Raw genomic sequence first — 19,509 nt, 5'->3', positions numbered from 1 at the left:
TGCACGGTTAAACAGCTCACCTCTCACATACACTTCCATAACATCTAGTCTAACCACTGAATTCACTAAAATACATTTTGTGAACTGCACAAAGCAATATATAATCACAATACATTTTTTAATAAGATACAAATCTTTTGATTACTGCATCCCTTATGAGTAAATGTGCATGTTATGTATCCCTTATGAGTTTCTCTTTAGAAAGATAGTCATGTTTGGACGAAACACTGCATAGTATGTCCATTTCTTTTTTCTTTTTTTTTTGATAAATGAATAAGGTATTTGGGTAAAATGGCAACCTAATGTCAGAGCTGAATCAGGGCACACCTCTAAAACACCCAGGAACAACATACAGTGAAATTCATAAAGACACAATTAATTTCCCTTCTGTAAACAAACTGAATCACATCAAACGTAAAACTATACAAAATAAAATTGTTTTTTTCAGCATAAATATAAATGAAATCTGTGCACACGTTAATTATAAGTTAATTTAATATCACTTTTAATAAGATCATTTGTGACAAGATTTATAAACAGCCTCAATACAGTACTGTGGGACAGAACTATCCATCCGCAAAGGCACAAAGTTGTTCATGTGCGCCACTGTATTTCTACTTCTCCTCGTCGTTACTGCGAGGTAGAAGCCGTTTTTTGGGGGCCATGACCCAAGCGAAGGCCACTGCTGCTGTCCCATCCCCACTCTGTCGTGAGAAACATAAGAACGTGGCCCACAGGAATGCTGAACAGCCCATAAAAGCTGTCCTCAGATAAAGAGGCATCAGAACAAAATTCAGAAACTGCAAGAAAATACAGATTATTCAACATGAATAGGCATAAGAATATTGACAATGCAAAGGATCACAAAGTATTTATGGCACATTATCTGTGTATATATGGTTTGTGGTGACAGAATGTTGCTCTTACCTGCATGAATGGCCAGTACATTAGTCCAGTCTGAAATGTGATAAAACATATTTAGAGTATTTGCCATACAAAGCTACATGTTCTCAGTATCATTCTCAGTAACCTAAATTTAGAACATTAACATGTTAACTTTACCACCCTTTTGAACACAAACCCAAGAAATGACACACACACACACATACATACATATACTTTTTTATTTTTATTTTTTTTTGTGGAACTTTTATATCATGTTGGTCAATCTTGTATAGCTGCTACCTAGGTAAAGTTTAAAAGGTTAGGTTTTTTTAAATAAAAATTATTACAGTTTATGAATCCTTTATAGACTTTGGTCTCTTTTAAAGATGACACTTATGTCCGGAGTTTAACACATAATGCTTAATCATAAGATATTGTATTACATATAGAAATGTACACTCTCAAAAATAACGGTTCCAAAAGGTTTTTTTTTTTGGGCAATAATGCCATAAAAGGACCAATTATGTGTCACGTTTTGGGTTTGTTCATGTCATGTTTCCATGTCTGTCATGTGATCCTGCCATGTGTCTTGTCATTGGTTAATTGTCTGATCATTGTTCACAGGTGTCCCTTGTCTTGTCATTAGTCTGTGTATTTAAGCCCTCATGTTTGCCATGTCTTTGTCAAGTATTGTTTCCTGTAACCACTGTTTGTGAGTTCTGTTCAAGGTCATGTCTTGTTTTGAGTTTTCATGCCATGTTTGGTTTTGTTTATAATAAACTGCACTTGGGTTCTCATTAACACTTGCCTCCAGTAGATACTTTACATTATGGTTCCCCAAATAACCTTTCAATGAACAGTTCTTAAAAGAACCAATTTTTTTTCTTAGTGTGAAGAACACTTTAATAATCTAAAGAACTCTTTTCCACTATAAAGAAGTTTTTGTGCGACAAAAAGGTTCAATGGATGTTTAAGGTTCTTCATGGATCCACAGATGCTAATAAATAACCTTTATTTTTAATAAGAAAAAACATTCTTTTAACATTTTAGAAGAAATTAATGCATGTTTATATACCTTGACATGGACCCCCAGAAGAAAATCTTGGCTCTACAAACACTCAAAGTTGAACCTTAGATGGATTTTTCAACTACTGGACATATTCGATTTAGACATTAATGAATTATCCTCTTTAAAAGAGGTGGATGATGGGCTAGCTGGTAACATATGACATATATGGACCTACCTTGTATGTATTAAAAAACTTTTCTCGCCAGTCAGCAAATATGTCCTCTTTGTCCTCCAAGAAACTCACACCTGTAAAGACAAAGAAAGAACTGAGGGAAATAGAACAAATAAACGTGCAATATATGTGACAAAGTTGGTATAGCCTATTTACCTGTGTAGAAGACACTGGTCGCCAAAGGTGAAGCAAAAGTTTGGTCAAAAAGCAGTTTGCGGAAAATCATACCAGCCGATCTCCCAGGGAAACGATGTTCTAAGGCTCGTAACCAGAAGTAATTGAAGTTACCGTGGAAACTCAGAGCCACAATCGCCACGTTTCTCGTGTGTCTCCAGTCCATTTCATCTTTCTGCGCGATGCACTGATGGACGAAATCCCCTCCGGCGAACAAGCATCCGTACAGAGTCACATTACTGAGCCAAGGCAATACCTTTGCTCGTTTGAAAAAAGATTTTCTCATGTTCAACAAAACGACAAACGGTTGTATTTTGTAACCTTTGTAAATGATGTCGAAGGGCACGAAACAAAACGGTGACCTGACATTGACAGACGGCCGCAGCTAAGCTCATAAAATGACCTTTTGCTTAGTAGCCTACACGTCAAATATTCAATTAATCCCTTTTGTTTCTAGTCAGTTTGGTTCAACATATTTAAAAGGCACGGTAAATTACAGAATAATAGTTTGACAGCTCATAATTGTGACTGTTGGCGAACATCTTTCAGAAACATTAGAAGATCATTACAAAGCACTGCCAAATAAAACAGATCAATCGAGAAGGCTACTTTTGCTTCAGTCCATCTTCGTTTACTTTAAAAGGGTCAGCAAGGCAAAAATAAGAATTACGGTTCATTTGTCCATTTAGCAATTAAATGACAAAGTTCCAGCGCGCGTTCGTACAGTGATCAGCAGTTTCCCGTACTTAGTGCTCAAATCCTGTGTTAATCTGCCCGCGCGCTCCCGCGTGTTCAGCGGTGGCGCGCTTTGACCTGATCTGCATGTAATAAAGATCGACCCACACTCAGTAAAACCCGTAAAACCAGTTACCAGATGTTTATGTTCGTGCTATCAACGTTCACTGAGACTTTTAATGCTTGAAATGTTAACATATTTCATCCTTAGAGGACAACTGAAAACTTATATAACATTTTATTTTTTGGTATTTGAGATGATCTCATTTCTACAGGTCTATAGGCTACAACTTCACAATCATGCAGCACTTAATATGCATAAGCTTCCCAAAATGTTGTTTATTTTCAAATATTTGCTCAACCTCTCAGGTTATTAGCACATCCCAGTGTGTCTCTGATTCTTGGTAACAGATGGTTAGCTTGTATCGGATCTTTTCCATTAATCACCTGAAGCGGTTAACAAAAATGGCTGCAGTCGAAATCACATACTTCCCTACAATATAGTATAGGCGAAAAACAGTAGGCTATGTGACAAAAGAAGTAGGCCTATGTCCGAAAGGAACCGTTTTTGTAAAAAGCGTTTTGTTTGTTTTTAAATTTTTAAAATTTAGTTGCGTTTTTTTAATTAAATGTAGGCCTACATTTATAACACTATACTTAGTATTAGGCCTATATTACCTTTGCATCAAATTGCAAAAAACTAGTTAATGGCGCTGCTGTGAGGGTGTTTCAAATACAGCGGCTATGGGACTGATGGTAAAGTTGACGTCTTTCTCTCTTCTGATTGCCATTATCAATCTCTCTATTTTTTCCCTTTTTTGAAAGTTGTAAAAACACTATTGTGGAGTTTTTCTTTTGCTATTTGAGCAAATGGAGCACAAATTATATATATATATTTAATGAAGTCTCGCATTAAATGCTATAGAGGTTTACCCAACTGACCACTTCCGCTTCTGAGAAACCCAGAAATGTGAAAACGGTCAATGCACAGTATTCATAAAATTGGTTGCATCTGAAATCGCATAGCCTATACTTCCCTATATATAGTAAAACATTAAATGTGACAAAAGAAGTATGTCCGAATTCACAGTATTCATAAAAGAGTTGGCAAAAGTACCCAGATAACCTACTTCCGGCAAGATTTTGAAGTGTGCATACATCTTTTTTCACAGTCTATGGTGCATACGATTGACAGTTTACTATTCCATGAGGCCACGGGAGAGGATTTATGAATGGCAGTGAAGTGACGTAACTGATGCTGGCGAATGTAGTAAGCTACGTCTGGATTACATTCATACTACACACATTCATAGAACATACACTATATTGCCAAAAGTTTTGGGACGTTTGCCTTTTCTGTAGGGTTTAATATGGAGTCGGCCCACCCTTTGCATCTATAACAGCTTCAACTCTTCTGGGACGGCTTTCCACAAGGTTTAATTTTTGACCATTCTTTTAGAAGCGCATTTGTGAGGTCAGGCACTGATGTTGGACGAGAAGGCCTGGCTCGCAGTCTCTGCTCTAATTCATCCCAAAGGTGTTTTATCGGGGTGAGGTCAGGACTCTGTGCAGGCCAGTCAAGTTCCTCCACACCAAACTCTCTCATCCATGTCTTTATGGACCTTGCTTTGTGCACTGGTGCACAGTCATGTTGGAACAGGAAGGGGCTATCCCCAAATGGAGGTCCGTAGCTATTGACTCCACAGAAAGTTGGCGACTTCTGCGCACTGTGCGCCTCCGCATGCGCTGACTTTGATGCACTTTGTTATAATACCACTAACAGTTGACCATGGAATATTTAGTAGTGAGGAAATTTCACGAATGGACTTGTTGCACAGGTGACAACCTATCACGGTACCACGCTTGAATTCACTGAGCTCCTGAGAGCGAACAATTCTTTCACAAATGTTTGTAGAAGCAGTCTGCATACCTAGGTGCTTGATTTTATACAATTGTGGCCATGGAAGTGATTGGAACACCTAAATTTAATGATTTGGAGGGGTGTCCCAATACTTCCAGTAACACCTCACTGCAGTACACGAGATCCAGGGGGCAGAGTTGGATCCAGATATAAGGGGTGGCGATTGGTAGGTTTAGGGGTGGGTTTAGGGATCAGGGGGTGGAGATGGGTTGGTTTAGGTATATGTAAGGTGGGAGGAGTTGGATCTGGATCCAACTCCTCCCCCTGGATTTCGTGTTCTGCAGTGAGGACCATCTCAATACTTTTGGCAATATAGTAGCGGTTGTGAAGTTATTAGTACTTATTTAAAATAAGTCTACTCAAGACTCAAGAGAGTATGCAATTTTGGATGCAGCCAATCAGTTTGAATAAATCGGAGAAGAGAACCGTCTGTTCCGAACATCACGTAATGAAAAATGGGTTATTAAAAACCCAAATAACAGCAATTTTACAAATAAAACTCTTTGGAAATATTTTTTTTACAACAATTTTATCCACACACAAATTTGTTTTTGGTAAATACTATTTAGGCTAATAAATCCTGCAAATGCTTTTCTTAACACGAATATGGTTTGGTTTTGGTAAACAGTATTTTAATAAAACAATTAGCAAAAACCTTTCAACCAAGAAGATGTAAATTAATTTGAATGCAAATTATATTTTGGTTTTAAATTTCTATAGTTTTGATGAGCTCAATCATGGCTACAACAAAGTGAATTTGGACACGTTAAATGTATTTATTTAAACGTAATCATAAAAGCATGTGATTTCCACGCCGTGATGTCAGAGACCACGTGATGATGTACAAGAATAACTGAATCAGGGTTTTCGAATATTTTCTATTCGAAAGAACCGATTTGCGTCGGAGTCCTCACACTACTGTACTGCATCATTACATGTCTTTGCGTTGGGGGTAAGGGGTAAACCAAGGAGTTCACGTACAATGTAAAGGGGGCGTATGTTTAGGCTACGTCAGCGCTGCCAGCGTGGAGCGGCATGACACCAGGAAGTAACACAATTCAATTGACTATCCAAATAACCAAGAGAAAGGGTACCCGAGGTGGATTCTTGTGCTTTTTGAGTTTGCTTCCGTAAAATACACAGCAAGCGACAACGCACAGGGACTAGTCCCTGCGACTGGGTTTTCAACATTGCATGGATAAACCGCCCGTGAAGGTAATGTAGAACAGTGCGTATCATTCCCTGAAGGACTCGCTCATTTGATTAAAGTGCAGGAAGCTTATTCACTGTCATTGACTCAGGGAAGATGATGCGGAGATCTACTGGATTCATTTAAAGCCTCAATCGAGTATTTGCTAATAGTGCATAAAGCTTGATTCTCGCCGTCCTTTTTTATTTATTAATGTGAAAATGAAATTTAGGCTTTAATAGATGGTGGTCTGCAAAACACACAAAAATGGTGGTGTGCAAACCACTTTCGTGTGCAAAGTATCTCAATATCTCAAAACTGAAACAAATTCATGCGTTGTGTTAGAGCAGGATGCGCAGGAGGATAAGGCATGACATTATCTCACCAGATGAGTTCCCGTGTAATGGAATGAGCCAATTGTCATCCGACAGGTTTTCATATCCTGTATAGCAGGAATTATACATGTAGAACAGAGGAAGCTAGAATTAAGAGACCAATAAGACAATTCACAAAAGGCATTTTATCAAGTCTACTTATAGTTTTTTTTATTTAGTCAGTGTTTAAATGTATTGTAATGTTAAAAACGCTCCATTATCACAAATGGACATAGGCCTGAATGTTTTATTTTGTCTCACAGACAGTGAAAGTGCCCTACAGGTGAAATATGAGTTTTGTTAAAGCATGAGGAATCATTTTATTTGATGTGACAAGAAATGTGATATACAGCCATCGCCATCAAGTTAGCAAGTTATCCAGTTTTTCAATGCAATGTCCTTCACTGGAAACCATATACACTTTACTGTGTAATTGTAGATGATGGACCCTACACTTGCTGAGATGGGGAACCATCTTTCTGGTGCCATGAAGATTTTAGAAAGTGGAAAATTGTAAGACCTTTTGCATTACAATATTTTCAGTAATTGTTGTTATTACATTTAAATTGCTGTTCCCTACAAAGCTATCCTTATGACACGTTGACAGTATGTCCAGGGTTTTGTTTTACATATAGTACCGTTGTATAACCATAATGTTGTGTGGATTTATTCAGGGAATCTGAACAGGGCAAAGAAAGAAGAAAGTTGAGTTGGAAAGACATTCCTGGACCCTTACAAGGAGAGTGAGTGGGACTCTAATACTGTAAATCACATTTTACATTTATAATGTTTCTTGCCTTGCTCTGTATTTACAAGGTATTTCATGGGGTTTCAAGCCAGTGCATATCAGCTATATTTACAAAACATTTCAAAGTCTTTCTTTTCTTCTTTCTTTTTCCATATATTTCCAACAGTGGACAGGATGTTGTTAGCATACTCCAGCTAGTCCAGAACCTGATGCATGGAGATGATGACCAGCAGGGTCATCGGTAGGTCACAGCATTATGGAGCTGTTTGGTTTGTAGACCTAAAACCAAGAAACAAATTCCTTAGGAATTTTGAATGTGTTTTTGACAATAGCAGTTTTCAATTTATACTCTACTGTTTCAAAGTGTGGGATCAGTAAGATTTATATTTGCTCAGTTGCTTAACTATGTTCTTAAACTAATGCTTAAACTATGCTCAATATTAATAAAAGTAATTCATACTTTTGTTCAGCAAGGATGCATTCAATTTCTCAAAAGTGACAGTAAAGACTTTTATAATGTTACAAAATTCAGCTTTGACATCACAGGAATAAATTCTACCTTTATAAATATTAAAATGGAAAACGGTTCTTTTAAATTGTAATAATATTTTACAATATTACTGTTTTACAGTATTTTGGATGAAATAAATGCAGCATTGTTGAGCAATAAGACTTCTTCAAAACATAAAATGATCTTAAAGACTTTTTACAGACAAACTTTAAATAAAATACAAGGCAGAAAAGTCTCTTAGAGTAATGTTATTCAAAGGCTTTTTTTTTTACTCATTAACCAAACCTGTTGACGCCACAACAGAACAGCTCCATTATATTGCACCGAGAGCATATGTAAACCCCTCCGTGTGGTGTGATAAAACTATAAATGTCTGTTTAGCAGGATGCAGTATGTCGGAGAGCAGGGACACATGGCTCTGTTGGGACACAGTCTGGCCGCATATATCTCTGTCCTGGAACGAGAAAGATTGAGAAAGCTGACCACCCGTATCCTGTCGGACACCACTCTCTGGCTCTGCAGGCTTTTCAGGTACGTTCAAGTTCTCTCTGTAATCTCATGTGGTTTCGGGTGGATTTTCTTCTCCTTGTCATACAACCACATTTAAGTGATGTATAGAGATTTATGTAAAAGAGCATTAATAAATCCATCTTTGGTTCATCTTAGCAAATTGTATAGGTTGTGTCTTTCACTTAAAAAAGAGTAGGAGGCAAAACATCAAGCTTTTTATTATATCAGTGACCCAGAAATTTAAATTCTGTCATTAATAATCAATTAAATTAATTAATTACTCACCCTCATGTCTTTCCAAACTCGACTTTCGTTCATCTTCGTAACACAAATGAAGATCTTTTTGATGAAATCTGAGAGCTTTCTGTCTCTCCATTGACAGCTACGCAACTAAAACTGTGACACTTCAAAAAGTTCATAAAGAGATCGTAAAACTAATCCGGTTTAGTCCAAATTTTCTGAAGAGACTCGATCGCTTTATATGATGAACAGATAGGATTTAGGCTTTTATTTTGGACAATTTAGGCTTCTTTGACTTAGGGGATTCTTTGACTTTAGTTATCAGCAGAATTGACATCTGACAGGAGTTACGACATCCTGACGCCACGTGTCTTTCCCGGATCTTTACGGGATGTGTGTGAACGCACTCACAGATTCCGGAAAATCACTGGCAGTGTGAATGAACCAAAATTAAACAATTCCGGGACAAATCCCGGGACACATTATCCGTGTATTTTCCGGAATCCATGTGTGAAGGGGGCTTTAGTCTATTTTTTCCAGGGTGGTCCTATTATCACTTTACACAGATTAAAGTCATGCTTTGAACTTTGGTGATTTTTGAAGAAATGTATGGTTTTAAATTTTCAGCAAATAATTATAATATATTGTAATGGCCAATAAATGAAATTAAAAAGGTAAAAAAGAGATGCTCTACCAACAAAAGAGGAGGTGCAACCGAAAATCTAAAATTCATGACATGTCAGATGCCTTGACAAAACGTCGCATGTTTTTTTTAATCAATGAAATTGGATTTCTTCAAGAGCGAGTGTGGATCTTTTTCGAGAGACAAAGAACTAGAGACCTTTTTTAATCCTCAAATCTAAACACTCTCAATAATCAAGCCGTTTGGATTTTCTGAGCAATATGATGTCATATTGCTCATGCTCCGCCCACGACCACTGACGAACTGTCCCGTATTAGCATATCTCCGCCCTCAGCCATTTGTATACTGTCTGCCAAGGCAGCACTTTACCTGTCTTGTGTGACAGCCCCCATGTAAGAGAGGGTTGGGGTGAGCAGTTGCTCATTATCATTTAAAGAGACATGCACCGAAACGGGGCGCTGTCAACAGAGCTGTTTTTGAGGAGGTAAAAAGCGTGTTGTTTTACACAACCATTGAGGAATTTTAACCAAAGTGTGTTACAAACTTTACATGAAGACCCTAAAGAATCACACCAACTTGTGGAAAATGGGCATCCGATGACCCCTTTAAAATATTTGAATTCATTATTTTTCATAGATATGAAAATGGCTCGGCATATTACCATGAAGATGATCGTGAGGGGCTGCTGAAGGTGTGTCGGCTAGTTATTAATGCTCATTATGAGGAGTACGCTACAGAGGGTTTTACAGTGCTGAGCTCCAAACATCCTGTGATTTACCAAAGTGCTGCATGCAGACCTGGCCTGGGACAACATCTCTGCAGTCAGGTACAATGTCACCTCCACTTCACTTGTCTATGCTGCATGATCTGAAATGTTTCACATTACCACCACACTATATTAAAAAAATGTGTGTGTGCGTTTGTGTAGTGGTGGATACTATGTGCTTTGATTTAGACAACTTTTTTTGTGTTTTCTTTTCAGCTAGGACTGCCTCTGTCAAGCCTTTGTATTGTGCCCTGTAACACCATGTTTGGCTCCTTGCATCAAATGGTAAGAATTTGTCTTTTGGTGAATACTGAAGTAATACACTACCTTTTCAAAAGTTTTGCCTTGGTAAGATTTTTCTAAATGTTTTTTGAAAGAAATCTCATATGCTCACCAAGTCTACATTTTTTTAAATAAAAAATACAGTAAAAACAGTAAAATATTTGATTTATATTTTAATGTATCATTACTCCAGTCTTCAGTGTCACATGATCCTTCAGAAATCATTCTAATATAACGATTTGCTGCTCAAGAAACGTTTATTATTATTATCACTGTTGAAAACGGTTGTGCTGATTAATATTTCTATGGAAGCCGTGATGCATTTGATCAGGATTCTTTGATGAATAGAAAGTTAAAAAGAACAGCATTGATTTAAAATATAAATCTTTTGTAACTCTATAAATGTCTTTACTGTCACCTTTAATCAGTTTAATGAATCCTTGCTGAATAAAAAAAAATCTCACTGATCCCCAAACTTTTGAACGATAGTGTACATTTAAGAACAAATTAAATCAAGTAAAAGATAAACAAGGAATTTGCATTAGTGTATATGCAAAACAGTGCAGACATATAACACCTTAAATAGAAAGACAAATGGAATTGAAACTCTTTGTTCAGAAATGTGCAAGTAATGAGACCGTGTTGATAAAATGAATAAAAGATGAGCTAAAATTGTGTGTTTTTCTGTAAATTGTCTTTTACAGGATGTTGCATTGCTTGACAAGCTCATCAAAGATGACCGTGAATCAGGGAAAGTTCCACTGCTGTTGATAGCGAATGCTGGTCGGTTTGCTATAGGACCTTATTTATTCAAGCAACTTCGTTTTTTGCATATATTTGTTGATAGTCAATTTTGCAGGCGATCATTAATGTTTAGTTAATCTTTCAGGAACGCCAGGTGCAGGTCACACAGACAAACTCAGTCGTCTGAAAGAGCTCTGTGTTCAGTACAACATGTGGCTCCATGTGGAGGGGTTGGTATCAGCTGGTTATATGTTTATATGTGTGTGTGTGTGTGTAAATGAACAGATTTGATTAATAGATTTTGAACAGATATTGTTTAAATTGACTTTCTGTGGCATTCTTTTCAGGGTTAATTTGGCAACACTTGCTCTTGGTCAGATCTCCTCCACTGTCACGGTATGTTGTGGGTTTTTTAGCACTCAAATGCCTGCATTTTCTTCTTGTTTCAAAGAATGTGCTCTAATTTTCTCCCTCTCACTATCAAGGCGGCCACCAAGTGTGATAGTATGACTTTGACTCCAGGCCCGTGGTTGGGCCTGCCCGCTGTGCCCGCTGTCACTCTTTACAGACATGAGGATCCGGCCCTGGTAAGTTGGACCATTAATATAAGTACCAATTAACATTATACAGCACATCATATGGAAATGTAATCCAGAGTTGTGATCATACAGTGTGCAAATACCTCATGCTGTTTGTCTTGTCCTCCCTGCCGTTTGGGGGCAGTCTCTCACAGCTGGTCTGACATCCAGCCAACCAGTGGAGAAGCTTCGGGCCTTGCCTCTCTGGCTGTCCCTTCAGTACCTTGGGCATGATGGGATTGTCGAGAGGATTAAGCATGCCTCTCAGCTAGTGAGTACCCTGCCAACTTCATTTAGATAATCCCATGCACTGTAGTGGGCGTAAAGTACTATAAACACTGCAAGATTTACTCTGACCTTGTTGGGAATTGTTCTGTTTCTTTGTAGAGTCAACAGCTTTTGGAGCATTTGAAGACACTGGCTTCAATAAAAACCTCGGTAGGTCAGCTTGTCTTCATCCATTCAGCTGTATGTCGGTACAGAGTATTTTACAGTTACACCACAGTCCTCACAAATAAGTATGTGAATTGAAAAGTATTTAAAGCTTCTGTGTATCAGTATTTCCTCTTCCCGGAGTTGGTGTTGCTCCATCTATTTAATGATCGTTCTGTCTTCACTCGCCCCATGTTGTTCCAAACCTAAATACATTTTTCTTCCATGGAACAAACACTAAATTGAAAAGTATCATAAAAGTACCGGTAGTCTTTGTGACCTATATTCTGAAGCCATACGATAAGTTTCTGTGAGGAACAGATTCACTTGATAGCTTCGCTCAAATTCGCATTCACAGAAAATGTTTGGTGAATAATTACTTATTTTATGGTCTGTTGTCACACAAAACTATTGTATAGCAGTGTTATTATTGTTAACTAAATGTAAAACTAAAAATCATTTTAATTAATTGAAATAAGCTATAAATATAAGAAACACTTAACCTTAAAACACTTAAATGAAAAGTAGAAATGTTGCTTTGCAAACTACCTGAAATAAAATAAGGTATTGTACTAGGAACAGAAAATAAAAAATAAAAATGACAAGCACATAAAATTACTTAAACTAAAATTAAAACTAAAAAGCTAATTTAAAATATTAATAAATGCTATAATTGTATATAAATCAAATTAACATAACAATGTTGTATGGCTTCCAAAGGCATACATTGATAGTACACGAGTTGACTACTTTCAAGATACTTTTGTTGTGCTTTTTTCATTTTGGAGTTCGACAGCCCCAGTTCCCATTTACTTTCATTATATGGGAAAGAGCTGTCACAATATGCTTTAAAAATTCACCTTTTGTGTTCCACGGAAGAAAGAAAGTTGAACGGGCTGGGAATGACTTGAAAGTGAGCATATGACCCACCTTTTCATTTACTAGTGACCTTTTTCTTAAAACGTTGATGATATCATCAGCACTGGTAGACATTTCTGCCATTTAAAACCATACTATATCACAGTGCTAAAATATGTCAGCTGAAAATGAATATATCAGCTACCATTGGTAGATATTATTTACACTTTTTATTTGAAGCTTTTTGAAATTTTGCTTCTATTATATCAGTGGCCCACTTTTTCCTTTCAGTCAGAGAATCTAGGCTTAAACCTTAAAAGAAAACACCTCTGTTCTGTGTCACCACCATTAGGATATCCTTGACAGCGAGGTGTCTCTCCTCGAGGCTTTGCGCATGGTAAAGAGCAGAGTGTTTTTCATATGTATGTTTGCGATGTGGTTTGTGACCGTCAGCAATGTGTGCAGCTCTTATTCTGTATACATAGTGTGTTAGTGAGCGTGGGTACCTTGGTTTCAGGATGTGGTGTCTCATTCCCGGGTCCCTCCCATCTCCGGGGGCTCGCTGCGGGACGTGCTGGGCTCTCTTATACTCTCTATTGTAGGTGGGACCAACCCTCTGCTTGCTTGATCCCACTCCACTCCTCCCTTTCACCTGCGCTGTTTCTCCATTGTTCCCTCCCTCACCATGTCCACCCATAAGTGCTGGTGCTGGTGCTCAGTTTAAAGGCTTTTACTCATGTAAAGGCCTGCCAGTGCTACAGGCATGTGCAAACAACATTTAGGAAATGTCACTTCACAGAGCCTGATGACTTGTTGGGCATCAATGCTGGACCTCGCTTTAGAGCAACGATGAGCCATGATGGGAAATAAGCAGAATTCTTTAAAATGGCCTTTTTGAGAGATGGAGCAAATTTGATGTTCCTGTGTGTAATACTAACAATCGAGTTTGTTCTGAACAAAGTTAATCATACGTTAGATGCGATTATATACGTAGCTATACCAGGAACCACATTACAACATTTATAAAAAAAATTTGAGAGGCTCAATTAAGTCATTTGTTCATAAAACAAATCTTATATTTGTTAAAAGGGCTTAGACAGAAAAGAGTCACTTGGATGATATTTTTAAGGTTTTATTTCCTTTATTATCCTTTATTTATCCGTTAATTTACGTATGTGGTGGTTAGACTTTTATTTATGAAAATGTCCATTAATCATGTAAGAAGCATAATTTAATTATATGCTTTTCTTAGTTGTAGCAAAGTTTCCAGCAACACATAGACATTCCAGCAGCACTAATGCATGACTTTAGGTCACGTGCCACATTGTCTAGATTGACCTGTCAAACCTGTAGCTAGCAAACAAAAAGCCTCTCCATGACATTGCCTCACAGCATTTAAATACATAACCAGTTGTCACAATAAAATGTTAGTGCTCACACAGCATGACATTAAGGCCTCCTGTAATAAATGCTCAGATGTGTCACAGGTGTTTTGAGACCCCCATCCCCACCCTCTGTGTCTCTCTGATGTTTGTAGGTGGAGGATGAACTGAATTCTCCTGTGGTGGTGTTCAGGTTTTCACAAGACAACAGCGCTCGTAAGTTTCCTTTCCTTTCTGTGTCTATATGGTTCTATGTGTGTGTGTGTGTGTGTGTATGTGTATATATATATATATATGTATATATATATGTCTATATATGTCTGGAGACAAATATGTATATATATATATATATATATATATATATATATACATACAAAAGATTTAATAATATTTAACAATATTATTGTTTTTACTATTATTTTTGACCAAGTAAATGCAGCCTTGGTAAACATAAGAGACTACTTTCAAACTTCTGAATAGTGGTGTGTGTGTATATATATCTCTAACAGCCAAAAACTCTCATTTTCAGCCTCGAGTGGCGGCTCAGTAGAAGGATATTTTGTGGGAGAGAGAGATATCATTGATGCCCTTAACAGATGGGTAAATGCTTCTCTCACTAACAATATATTATAGGAAATAAGTAAATTGTGAAATAAGTAAGCTGTGAGCATGTATAATAGATTGCAGTGCGATCTATATATACAGCGTAGATGCTTTTCTTACAAACGAGTGACCCCGACTGCTTTGATCTGATTTGACAGTTGGGTGAGCAGTTGGCGCAGCAGGTTCCCCTCAGTGGCGTAGATGTGGTTGAGCTGGAAGATGAGGGCACATGTGTTCGTTTCAGCCCCCTCATGACCGCTGCAGGTCAGACATTTGAGAGATAATTAAAAATCTGGAATGCTAACACACTGACTAAGAAACTGGAGACAAACTGGGCAGAGCTTTTCTTATAATTATGTGGGTTATGCTAAGAAGAATAGGCCTATATAATGTTATTTAAATACGTTTGAATGGCTGGGCAAACAAGCATATGTATCTATTCTGAGCATGGCAAGTAAAAGCTGTTTTCTTTGGCCAAAATTTCTCACACATTTTTAACAGGCTTATTTTGTAGTAATGAGACCTAATTCATGTTGCCATGTTCATGCTAACAATGGTGGTGGTATGTGCGTGTAGCCCTTGGCACTCAGGAGAATGATGTGGCGGCACTGGTGGAGAAGCTGGGAGAGATGATTCCAGTGCTGTGCTGCACCCTACGCTTCAGACAGGACTTCAAGGACGAGGTGCTACAGCAAGCTTCACTCTCATACATTGAGGACCTGAGCTGGCCTGGTCTTGGAGTTGTGAGGTGAGACTCTGGAGTCAAACCTCAATCAATTTACAGGACATTTTACATTACATTCATGCATTTGACAGACGCTTTTATATAAACTGCATTTAATACATTTAGTGAGTTTTGTGTTCTCTGGGAATCAACAGTTACAGGAACAAGCTACAGGATACATTCACCCTAATATCAGATGTTCCTTCGTTCCGAGGAAGAAGGAAACTTTCCTTATTGCACGTTTCCACAGTGCCTGACAGGTTCTTTTGTTTGTTTTTTTCATCAGGTATGAGCCCAGAAACACAGACCTTGATGAAGATAAGAGACAACAAAGTGTGGAGAAGATCAACAGTGAATTGCTTAATAAACTGATGGAGCTTGATACAGACCTGGAGTTCTCTTGTGGTAAATGACTAATGGTCCCATGACTGACAGTTGTAGCATTGCTTTTAAATTCACATGAATTCTGTGACCTCAAAACTGCTGTCTTGTGTCCAGGTCCTGAGTTCTGTGAAGAAGCTAATTGCATATTTATTGGAATGGCAACTGAAGACCTGGATGTGGCAGAGTTGGTGGAAACTATAGGATCTGTTGGAAGAGACATTGAGGAAAGTGGAAAGGTATGCATTCTTTTTTTCTTCTTCTTTTGGACAGGTGCTTTAATCATTTGAGTAGACACCGAATATCAGATAAATAATTAGAAATAAAGCATCTGTTTGTGCCTAGTTGTTAGAGAACATGACTGAGGTCGTGAGAAGAGGCATTCAGGAAGCTGAGCTGCAGCTTCAGAAAGCAAATGAAGAGAAACTTATTGAGGAGGTAAGTGCATATGTGTAAGTAGACAGTGGAATCCAAAAATCTGAGACCAAAAAAACTTCTTTAACCCTGAAAATAAACAAATTTCAGGATTCTGAAATAGTTAAACCAAAGAAAGTTTATTGCAAGTTTCTGCACTTAATTTCTAGGAAAAATAAGTCAATATTACCCTGTTTACACGGTGTATTGAGATGCATTTTGGTCAATCAGAAGTAGACGAGGGAGGCACATTCCTGTTTATACCTGGTGTTTTAATCCGTCTCTTTTGTCCAGTTTCAACCACTTCTGTCCTGATCTCTTCAAGGGGAGGGTCTATGGGCGGGTACATTTATGGACTTATTCAGATCTTTCAATCTAATGGATGAGATAAGCTCATGCAATTTACATATGAACGCGAAAGGAGAGGATGGGAAAACTCACAGAGAGCAGCAGCTTTTGTTTCTGCTCTGACAGGTGCAAGACCACAGTAAAAAAAGTGAATACGTGTTAGAAATCAGGAATGGTGAGAGAACATTGTGCTTGGTGCGTTGTTCTTCTTCAAACCAAACTTGGGTCTTCAGTTAACAAAGTTTAAATCCCGTCTGGCTAGCGCGCTTCCCATAAGGTTTACGCATTAGGTCAGTAGCCGGAGAGCAGACGGTCTTTTGTGGCTGTTCAAACACATTCGACCACATGAGCGTCTACACTACGAAAGCAATCCAGTCGAATGAATTTTCAACTAACTCTGGAATTGGTCGAAAGTGGACAAGCTCAAAACGTTTTGGACCCCGTTTACACCTGTATTTAGTGTCGTCCACTTGTGATCCGATCGACCAAAACGCATCTTAATACCAGGTGTAAACAGGGCCTGTGTGACATTGATCATGTGACTCCTTGTTCAGATGGTCAAATGTTCTTGTTTCCATTGAAGATGCTCTTTATATCATCCTCAAATCATGATGGAGAACATGATCATTGTGTTTTACTATAAACAAAAGAGAGACAAACCAAATAGACATTTAGAAATTAAGTTCAACTTTTCAAATTGTAATTCTGATTAAATAATGTTTAATAAATGTAATAAATAAATGTTAATAATTATTACATGTATTCAATCAAAAAATAAAGGAAAAAATTTCTGTGAAATTCTTTTTCTGATTAAATAGACATTAAATCATTCCAATAGAGATTATGTTGATGTGTAATTTTTATCCATTTATTTTTCAGGGCGTACTTCGACAAATTCCTCTAGTGGGCTCTGTGCTTAACTGGTTCTCCCCGGTTCAAGCCTCTGTCAAAGGAAGAACTTTTAATCTAGCTGAAGGTATATATGTGCTAAAAATCTATTCTGATGAAATTGTCAAGAGAACTTGTAGTTTTCAGGTTTGTATAGTATCTATTTTTTCTCCATAGGTTGTCTGGACAGCACCGAGCCTGTTTATTCCATAAAAGCCCAGATGAACACAGAAGCTTCCCCTGATTCCCCCAAGTCCAGCACCAAACGGTTTCCAGGTAACATCTTGATCTAAGATCAGTATGACCCTAAGTACACCGAATTACTATGCGTCCACAACATAATGAAATCACATTTGGTCTTTCATTGATGTCCACAGAACTCTCAGGTTAATCATACCATGTGATTCACAGGCCAAAAACTCTTCCGGCGGCATGGAGCAGGCTCAGACTCTATCAGTGATACCAGCTCTATCAGCCACCTCGAAGAATCGTTCAGGGAAACGGCACAGGTGCAGGTCACTGATGTGGAGGAGGCGGAGGTCCCTCAGGAGAATCCTGCACACATACCGGAGGATACAGCTTCATCCGACCAGCGTGTGCCAGAGGGACAAGAGACAGAGAGTGTAGACAACCTTAGATAAGACCACTCCGAAATGGTTGCTCACGAGGTTTGCTCTATATAACAGAGGAATATGCGTCCATGACCTTGATGCCTTTGAGCAAACCACTTTTGAAATTAAGAAAAGAAGCAGCTTTAAATGCAAATAACAAAACACTGGAATTTCATGAAAATAATGTCTGAATATATGTCTAAATCTCACATCCCTTATTAGTTATTAAATAATCAATTGCACTTTTTTAAAAAAGTTTAGTTAATCATATGTTATAGGGTCTGCTCACAGTTCTTTATGTGCACTGCCAGTATATTCTACCATTATGGGTGGCAGTACTTGCGTTTTGATTTTGAATGCTTATCTTTGTCATCTACAGGCCTGTCTGACAGGTTTTCTGATCCGTTTCCACACATTATTTACACAACGAAAGGGCTATTGTGGCCTCACCGTCATGATTATTAATGTCAAAATGTCTTGTTTGCCAAAAGCTGGTCTTGCTTTATGTGCTCTCTAAAGGCAGACGTATAAGAAGGAAAATTGATGCTTGAAGACTCTGTTTCTTGCAGCTGTTTCTAATCAAACGATAGCCTTATTGCACTTTTATGTACAGAATGTCACACTTTAATCAGAACAGCAGAATATTTATTTATGCTATAAATAATTCTCTTGGAGAACATTAGGCTATTTAGAGACATGAGTAACATTTGCTATGTCTAAAATAAGTTCAAATCAAACAGATACCCATCCAGCACTTTTGGTTTTACCAATGGTGAAATGATTATTAGACTGTTCTCACTGTGAAGAATGTTTCAGAGATGTCTCTTTGAGTAATTGTTACATTTTATTTTGGATGTTTATGAAGGCTACACATAATGTACTAAAATGAAGATCCTTATTTGTTGTTTACACCAATGTTAATGGTTTTAGCACACAAAAAAAGCATTGCTATTGGGGAAATGTAGTTTAATTTAGTGTATGAATATTGTGAGAAGAAATTCACTACAGTTATAGCACATCCATCCATCCATATTTTTGAGGGGCAAAAAGTGCTCTTTCCGTAACTGTGCTTCCTTACTGAATAATGTAATTGTAGATCTGCTCATCTTTTTTCAAAATGATTCTGTCTTAACTGGTGCAATAAATAAATGGGATTTTCTTTGGGGAAATGAGTACTGACTTATTGTGTCAAACGTAAGAAGAGTTTTTTTTTTTATAATTACAATTTTATTTTATAATGAGCAGGTATGTAAATGACAATAAAGAAAATGCTAAAATACGACTTTAGAGTGTTTTTTTAAAACTGCCCTTAAGTTGTAATGGTATT

At 37.6% G+C, this 19,509-nt stretch overlaps 2 protein-coding genes across 6 annotated transcripts; one reads left to right on the top strand and one right to left on the bottom strand.

The window, feature by feature from the left end:
- Nucleotides 1-481: 481 nt before the first annotated feature.
- Nucleotides 482-3,112, bottom strand: mpv17l (MPV17 mitochondrial membrane protein like). The gene is made up of 4 exons (XM_082166180.1): nucleotides 2,283-3,112; nucleotides 2,130-2,200; nucleotides 928-957; nucleotides 482-800 (listed from the first exon to the last, which is right to left on the bottom strand). Exons 1-4 carry the CDS (start codon nucleotides 2,584-2,586, stop codon nucleotides 615-617), a joined length of 591 nt encoding a protein of 196 aa, XP_082022306.1. The 5' UTR covers nucleotides 2,587-3,112; the 3' UTR covers nucleotides 482-614.
- A 2,774-nt stretch (nucleotides 3,113-5,886) lies between these two features.
- pdxdc1 (pyridoxal-dependent decarboxylase domain containing 1) lies at nucleotides 5,887-19,464 on the top strand. 5 transcript variants are annotated; one of them, XM_082151125.1, is made up of 24 exons: nucleotides 5,887-6,171; nucleotides 6,959-7,032; nucleotides 7,194-7,262; nucleotides 7,434-7,508; nucleotides 8,163-8,309; nucleotides 9,808-9,997; nucleotides 10,154-10,222; nucleotides 10,924-11,002; nucleotides 11,109-11,193; nucleotides 11,311-11,359; nucleotides 11,449-11,550; nucleotides 11,687-11,812; nucleotides 11,929-11,979; nucleotides 13,349-13,429; nucleotides 14,369-14,429; nucleotides 14,743-14,813; nucleotides 14,975-15,080; nucleotides 15,393-15,564; nucleotides 15,827-15,945; nucleotides 16,039-16,160; nucleotides 16,267-16,359; nucleotides 17,563-17,659; nucleotides 17,749-17,847; nucleotides 17,983-19,464. In XM_082151125.1, the coding sequence occupies exons 1-24, from the start codon at nucleotides 6,151-6,153 to the stop codon at nucleotides 18,210-18,212; spliced, it is 2,388 nt and encodes a 795-aa protein (XP_082007251.1). In that variant the 5' UTR covers nucleotides 5,887-6,150; the 3' UTR covers nucleotides 18,213-19,464. The 5 variants fall into 5 exon arrangements, with proteins under 5 accessions (XP_082007251.1, XP_082007250.1, XP_082007252.1 ...); XM_082151124.1 differs by having other exon boundaries at nucleotides 5,890-6,171; nucleotides 8,160-8,309; XM_082151126.1 differs by lacking the exon at nucleotides 13,349-13,429 and adding an exon at nucleotides 13,184-13,228 and having other exon boundaries at nucleotides 5,892-6,171; nucleotides 8,160-8,309.
- Nucleotides 19,465-19,509: the final 45 nt, after the last annotated feature.

This window comes from Leuciscus leuciscus, assembly GCF_965113295.1.
Source record: "Leuciscus leuciscus genome assembly, chromosome: 1".
Classification (NCBI taxonomy): domain Eukaryota; kingdom Metazoa; phylum Chordata; class Actinopteri; order Cypriniformes; family Leuciscidae; genus Leuciscus; species Leuciscus leuciscus.
The sequence above is the reverse complement of the archived record's forward strand: the minus strand, read 5'-3'. Positions and strand labels throughout refer to the sequence as shown.

Excerpts from the sequence above, each read along its gene's own strand:
- mpv17l (XM_082166180.1), bottom strand. The coding sequence starts at position 2,586 with ATGAGAAAATCTTTTTTCAAACGAGCAAAGGTATTGCCTTGGCTCAGT. Across the intron at positions 958-2,129 it reads AGTTTTTTAATACATACAAG|ACTGGACTAATGTACTGGCC; the intron begins GTAGGTCCATAT and ends ATCACATTTCAG. Across the intron at positions 801-927 it reads TGTACTGGCCATTCATGCAG|TTTCTGAATTTTGTTCTGAT; the intron begins GTAAGAGCAACA and ends ATTTTCTTGCAG.
- pdxdc1 (XM_082151124.1), top strand. The coding sequence starts at position 6,151 with ATGGATAAACCGCCCGTGAAG. Across the intron at positions 11,194-11,310 it reads ATGTGGCTCCATGTGGAGGG|GGTTAATTTGGCAACACTTG; the intron begins GTTGGTATCAGC and ends CATTCTTTTCAG. Across the intron at positions 17,848-17,982 it reads CAGCACCAAACGGTTTCCAG|GCCAAAAACTCTTCCGGCGG; the intron begins GTAACATCTTGA and ends TGTGATTCACAG.